This window comes from Silene latifolia, chromosome 2 (assembly GCF_048544455.1).
Source record: "Silene latifolia isolate original U9 population chromosome 2, ASM4854445v1, whole genome shotgun sequence".
NCBI lineage: Eukaryota > Viridiplantae > Streptophyta > Magnoliopsida > Caryophyllales > Caryophyllaceae > Silene > Silene latifolia.
This window is the reverse complement of record NC_133527.1, coordinates 42350928-42358663: the sequence shown is the minus strand read 5'-3', so window position 1 is coordinate 42358663 and position 7736 is coordinate 42350928. Positions and strand designations below refer to the sequence as shown.

General features: G+C 38.7%; 1 protein-coding gene across 1 annotated transcript; it reads left to right on the top strand.

Annotated features, from left to right (window-relative positions):
- The first annotated feature begins 1771 nt into the window (after positions 1-1771).
- Positions 1772-4878, top strand: LOC141640458 (G-type lectin S-receptor-like serine/threonine-protein kinase SD1-13). Its single transcript, XM_074449261.1, has 7 exons — positions 1772-3041; positions 3162-3217; positions 3337-3501; positions 3642-3852; positions 3938-4175; positions 4340-4487; positions 4567-4878. The coding sequence occupies exons 1-7, from the start codon at positions 1772-1774 to the stop codon at positions 4876-4878; spliced, it is 2400 nt and encodes a 799-aa protein (XP_074305362.1).
- Positions 4879-7736: the final 2858 nt, after the last annotated feature.

Sequence of the window (7736 nt, the reverse complement as noted above, 5' to 3'; positions counted from 1 at the left end):
TAGCAGACCCTTGAAATAGCTAACAATCTCAAATGTAATAGAATCAGGGGATTCAAGCCATACACCATCGGTAGAGCGAAGAGTAAGGATACGATGTTTTGCTGCTCTTTGTTTCACTTTGCTAAAAAGAAAGCGGGTAGGAAAATCATCTAAAACCTCAGATTTGATTTTTGATTGTAGAACACAGTATTGTCATAGAGTACGCAAAATTTGAAGGCGAGATGTGCGAAGATGCAAGTAAGAAGTGGCCGATTGTTCATCAATAATCTGGGCAGCAGTTGAGTCCATATCAGTTTCAATATCTGACCAGTTTATCCCATGAGAAATCCGATGATTAATTACCCATTGCAGAATAGACCGTTGCTCTTGTGTTGTTCTGCTGCTGGTGATTCTTGTGTTGCTCTTGTACTTCCTGTTACTGCTTTAGTCTTCTAGTAAATAACATTTTTTTGTGAGGCTTAAGTGGTCATTTTTTATTAAAAAAAAAATCATTCTGGAATGATTACATTTGGAAGTGCCATTAAATTCTTCTCGTCAATTTGCCAAATAAACCAAAGTGGCACCTCAGCTCATTTATTTCTCTAATGGACAATGTTAGGGAGTCATCGGGATCAAATAAATATAACAATTTTTAGAATCAGTTTAGATTTTGGCTAATTGAACAGAAGGACAGATGAGTAAAATAGTTTGTCTCCATCTTAATGTTTGCCATGGAATTTACATAGTTACTGCCTTCTGCTTGTTTCTTCCTCATACATGGTTTATACAACTCTCGATTACGGAAGGAGTTATAATTCGCTAATACAAGCAAACAATTCTTCGGCCATGAATTTATTGGAATTGCTTTCGCCGAGAACCGTCACCGTGCAACTTTATTAAATAATTTCAATTCAATTTGAATATTCATGACTTGATTCCCCTGAGATGTTTTATTATCACATTTCGGTCAAATGTCAAGTGTGTTTTGCATCGTTTTGCTCATCTATCGGAAAAAAGTGTGTAATTTCAGCTTACAGAAATGGCACATTGGAGATGGATAGGGTGGGTGTTGCAACTTGCAAGGCGAGCAAGTTGAAGGAACTGATTGTCAACATAAGCACTCAGAGGCTTGTTTACCGAATACAAAGCCCACACAATTTAATTGGGTTGAGTTTGAGTTGAGCTTTGTAAACATTAAGCTGACACAGATAGCCTGTTTACTAAATAAATCATATTTTTTTGTTGAACCTCCACACAAATATATTTACACTTCCCGAAAGTTGACACGACATAAAAACACGACACAAACACAACATGAATTAACGGGTTCGGGCTGATGCTTGATGACCCATTTATGTAAGTGGATTGACACGAGCTCGAGATTTAATTGGGTCAGGTTTGGATCGAAGGGTTTCTGACCTGTTTACAAGTAACACGAACCGGCCTGTTTAGATGATACTACGGACTAGTAATTTCCCCATTACAATGACTATGACTCCATTAGCCACTAGAACATCTTATGTCATCAACATTTGAAGAAGTCATTTAATTAATTGAATGATTGTAGGCATATGTAAGTATGTAACAGAATGGTATTACTATAAGCTACAGAGTATTAGAATAAATCTACCTAATGCTTAAACAAATACTAATTGCTTACTTTAATCACAACTAGGGAGCCTTCAAACTTAGATTTCTTCAATTATTTTCTATATGTAAACCGGTATGTTGACTTCAAACTTAGATGCTACTATTATTGGACATAGGACAAACTAGTATTCCTATTTTTGCAATGCATCAAAAGTTGGTTTTTTACACTTTCCTGTTAATTTCTTGCTTTGAAATCAGGTTTGCTTCAACTACTTCTGATGCTATCACAAGCACTCAATTTCTCAAGGACCCAGAAGAATTAGTCTCTAGAAATGGCAATTTCAAGCTTGGGTTCTTTCGTCCAACTAATTCGACATCTCGGTATCTTGGCATATGGTACAATAATAAGCCCTTCAATGGACAACTTGAGGTGGTTTGGGTAGCCAACAGAGACAGTCCAATCAAAGACTTGACAGGAATGCTCAAAATGTCGGACGATGGAAATCTTCAAGTCTTGGATGCACAAAATAAGATTCATTGGTCATCAAACATATCATATAAGGCAAATAGTTCAGTTGCTCAGCTACTAGATACTGGTAACCTTGTTTTGCTTCCAGATGTTGGTAATACTAGCATATGGCAGAGTTTTGACCATCCAACAGACTCATTCCTGCCGCAGTCAACGCTCGTTTTTAATCAAAGTATGCCCGATGATGTTCCTCAATCATGGAGGAGCATTAATGATCCATCAAGGGGTCAGTTCCGCATAGTCAGCCTTCCTCGTAGTCTACCTGAATGTGCCATAATGGAGGGTGACAACCTTTATTATCGCAGTGGCCCTTGGAATGGGTATGTCTTTCTGGGGTCGTCTTTCCCTCGTTCCGATGTGGCTAATGCATTTAGCGTCGTACATGGCCAAGATGGCACAATGGAGATATTATATGAATTGGTAGATCCATCCATCGTTCAAAGGTTTGTTTTGACTTACGATGGTAGCCTGACCCAAAAGCATTGGAGTGACAGTAGTAAAAACTGGGAAACTGTGTGGCAGTCATTCGGCTCGGAATGTGATATTTATGGCAAGTGTGGTGAATTCACAATGTGCAATCCGGTGAAAGCACCGATTTGTGAATGTTTAAAGGGATTTGTACCGAAAAAGGTTGATGAATGGTCGCGAGGGAATTGGACTAATGGGTGTGTTCGGAAAACACCTTTGCAGTGCGAAGTTAAAGGAGATAAATCAGACAAGTTTTTGCTGCTCCGGAAAATCAAAGTACCAGATTATGCTCAACGGATATTAGCGAGTCCAGATAATTGTGAGAGCAAGTGCTTGGGAGACTGTTCATGTTTAGCTTATTCCTATTATCCTGGTATTGGCTGTATGTTGCTAAATGTAAGCCTAATTGATATGCAACAATTCTCTACTGATAGTGTTGATCTATTCGTTCGTTTGGCTTATTCAGACCTACAAGGTGAGCACTAGTTAGATTGCTATATTCATATTGGTTAATACGATTCTTGACAATGTTTCTGCTGCAGGTTATCAACAAACAGACAGTGCACTCTAAATCTGTTTTCCTATTGTTGTATAGGTGAAGGTAGCAAAAGGAAAGTTATAATTGCAGTCATAGCGATTACGAGTGCCGCTGTATCTGCTACCTTATTATACTTCCTATGCACGCGGTTGGGTCACAGATATGGTAACATTCATTATCTGACTCTGAAATCCGGAGCTTAGACAATCCGCAATCTCCATTAAAGAAGTGACATATTTATTTAATTACTTTCGCAGGAAAGAGATCTAGGACAATATCTAGAGAGACACAATTCCATGATTTGCCTTTGTTTGAGTTTGCAAAGTTAGCAACTGCAACAAATGACTTTTCTGTCGTCAACAAGCTTGGTGAAGGAGGTTTTGGTTCTGTATACAAGGTATATTTTGTATTACCTTGTTTGAATAATCCTAGATCCTAAAATAATCTAGGCCTATGATTCATTGCCTAGTTTTCTCGTTCGACTATTGTGGAAATATTTGAAACTAATACGATGATGGAAATGTGTTACTTCTTTAGGGAGTATGGGATGACGGACAACAAATTGCTGTGAAAAGGCTTTCTAGAGCATCAGGACAAGGGCTCCAAGAATTTATGAATGAAGTGGAGTTGATTTCAAAGTTACAACACAAGAATTTGGTAAGGCTGTTTGGATGTTGTGTGGAAGGAGAAGAGAAGCTATTAGTGTATGAGCTCTTGCCGAATAAAAGCTTAGATGCAATTCTCTTTGGTAAGAAATATGCTCAATCTTTGGTAATGTCAAATTGGTTAGCTCAAAACCATTCTCTCATTTATATAAATACTATTATTCACAGATCCAGAGCTTCGTAAACTACTAGATTGGCATAAGCGGTTTGAAATCATCCAAGGAATATGTCGAGGCCTTCTTTATCTTCATAGAGATTCTAGGTTGAGGATTATTCATCGAGATTTAAAACCAAGCAATATTTTGCTAGATGAAGAACTCAATCCGAAGATATCAGACTTTGGGATGGCAAGAATATTTGGTATCAAACAAGATCAAGCAAACACGCAAAGAATCGCAGGAACCTAGTAACTTTCTCAACCTATGTTAGACTTATTATCTACCCATATTTAGATTACCCTACAAATCTATGTGTGATACTCTTACACGCGCCCTCATGGCTCATTCAATTCAACACTTGGAGCTGAGTCTAATATTATAAGATCAGAAAACTTACCTATCATTTGTGCAGTGGATATATGTCTCCAGAATATGCAATGGAAGGTCGATTTTCTGAAAAGTCAGATGTCTTTAGTTTCGGAGTTCTTCTACTGGAAATTGTCAGCGGCAGAAGGAACAACAACTTTCACGATCATGAGTCTTTGAACCTGTTAGCATATGTAAGTTGCAATCGATCACGAAACAGATTAAAATACATTCTAATCTATTGTTAGCTGACAGGCTCTTGTATTATTTCAGACTTGGAAATTATGGAACGACAAAAACATACTCTCATTGATTGATCCAACAGTATTCAAACCATGCTATGAAAGACAGATCTTGAACTGCATACAAGTAGGGTTATTATGTGTGCAAGAATTCCCGACAGATAGGCCCAATGTTTCCACTTTGATTTTCATGCTTGACGTTGATGATTTTGAAAATCTTCCACGCCCAAAGGAACCTGGTTTTACACGAAGTAAAGTTTGCTCGACGAGTTCAGAACCTCAAAATGGCCAAGAAGGTTATTCAGAAAACTATGTTTCTATGACTGCCATAAGCGGGCGATAGTGTGTTGCTTCACTAAGCATTATGCATTAGGTTGTTCTTCAACACTGCTCCTACTGTTGTTCTACTGGCGCCCTGGCAGTGATTGGTATGCTGCCTAGTTTATATCAGTTTGATGGAAATAATAGGTTAGTCTAGGTTTTATATTTTCTGAGAAAATTGCAAAGAGCCATTTTAGGTGATCTATTGATGACTAGTTTATTATCAACGTCCCTGGAGCGATGTCCTTATTTTCTTCTACCTCATTTTGCCAAATGCTAATGGAGATATATGTTCTTGTAAAAAATAAAATTAATAGGCGAAGCACCCGAAGCATAACTGCACACACTCACACGATCTTTGCCCAGAGAGTCATTTTAATGTGCAGCTGATGGGGACCGAGACCCTTTATATTAACAATAATATTTAAATATAGTAAATATATTAGATATTATTATCATATGTAAATATAGGTAGCTTTTCTCTCAAGCATATAATCTTTGTATACCTTCCTAACTTAGCTTACAACTCTCCCTATAAATACATGTATACCCTAACATTCATTAATAGAGTTAATACAACATTCATTCAACCTTGCATCTCACATCTTATATGGTATCTACGAGTTCAAATCGATCCGCCAAACACTTCCTCAAACCCCGCCGTTCCACCTTCAAACGACAAACACCAATCACCTTCAAACCCTCATCCTCGACAATGACCAACAACAACCAAGACACCATCGTCAACAATCCTCACGATATCACCGCGCCTCTCACCTCGCCGAACCTAACTCACTGTGTCAAATTGACACCAACAAATTACACCACCTGGTTTTTTCAACTCACCAATATCTTCTTTGGTTTCAGTTTGCTCGGATTCCTTGATGGATCCAACCCCGCTCCATCACCAACCATAGTCGGTGATGACAAAACCGAGAAACCCAACCCCTCCTATTTTTCGTGGCTTAAACAAGATGGGTTGATTTTAGGGGCCCTTATGGGCACTCTATCGTCAACCGTCCAAGCCCTCATAATCCGTGCTAAAACCTCTAAAGAAGCATGGGATATTTTAGCGCAAACCCCTCGCGTGCGCATATTATGCAATTCAAAGACCGCTTAGACTCGATTGTAAAAACCTCTAATCAATCTATAACCGAATACATGAACACCATAAAATCATGTATCGACCAACTCGCATTAATGGGTAAAATAATCGACTCCGAAGATATTATTTCAAAAGTTCTTAAAGGTTTAGACTATAAAACTTTTAAACCCGTTATCGACACGGTTAGAGCACGTGACAACCCAATTACGTTTGAGGCACTACATGAAAAATTGCTTCTAACACGAACTTTTAATAAAACAACAACCCGACATCGATATTTACAATCCCACCGCCAATGCTGCATATCGCCTCAACTACTACAACAACCAGCGTCAACCCAACTACAATAACAACCGCTATCAATCCAACACCGCCGCCAACAACACCCGCCAACCCTCTGCCCAGTACAATCCTAACCCGAACCCGCGTCCCTTTAAAGGGCGCTGTCAATGGTGTCGTCAAGTGGGCCATGTCATAGCTGATTGTCCTCTCTTCCGCAAACTCTTTCCCACCATTGTTTTCCCTGAACCCCCGACCCGTCAACACCAGCAACCCCAGGCGCATTCGGTCACCACTTCTGTCGCTACTGTACCGCCACCCAACCACCAGTACCTCCTTGACAGTGGGGCCTCCAACCACGTCACCCATGATCTTGACACATTGGCCTTTCACTCTCCCTATCTCGGTCAAGATGACCTTATTATTGGTGATGGTTCGGGTCTCGACATCGCTAATATAGGTAAATTTCAATTATCGACTCTTCAATTCAATAATGTTTTACATGTTCCTAAAATATCTAGAAACATTATATCAATCTCTCAACTTTGTAAAGACAATAATGTCAATGTTATTTTCTCATCTAATTTTTTTGCTATTAAGGACAAATTGACGGGATCGACAATACTCCAGGGCCAAGCTAAAGATGGAATTTACGAGTTGAGCCCATCGTCTCCAACCGCAAATTTACTTAAGAGAGGCTCATCTCCTATTTCATGGCATCATAAATTAGGCCATCCTACTTTTGATGTAATGAAAACTATCAATAAAAGTCTACCATTTAGTTTATCCGATTTTTCGTCTTGTGATTCTTGCAATATTAGCAAAAGTACTAAATTACCATTTGCGATATCCTCATTTCAAACAACCGCTCCACTCGAATTAATTTATTCGGACCTTTGGACTAGTCCCGTTCTTTCATATGACCATTATAAATACTATGTGATATTCGTTGACCACTTTAGTAAATATACTTGGCTATTTCCTTTAAAGCGAAAATCTGACACAACCAAAGTCTTCCTTCGATTTAAAGCACTTGTTGAGAAATACTTTCAAAAACCAATTGTTCAATTCTTTTCCGATAATGATGGTGAATTTAAAAAGCTTACCCATGATTTATTAGATAACGGAATTAGTCACTTTACTTCTCCTCCGCATACTCCCGAACATAATGGATATGCCGAAAGGAGACACCGTCACATTGTTGAAACGGGCTTAGCCCTACTCGCTCACGCCAAAATGCCGACCACTCTTTGGCCATTTGCCTTCACTACCTCTACTTATCTTATTAATTGTCTTCCAACCCGAACATTACAAGGTCAAACACCGTATTTCAAACTACATAATAAACCTCCTAATTATACAAAACTACATAACTTTGGATGCCTATGCTATCCTTGGCTTCGACCCTATACAAGACACAAACTAGAATATCGATCCATTCCATGCATTTTCGTTGGCTACTCATCTACTCAAAGTGCTTTTCATTGCTTTGAACC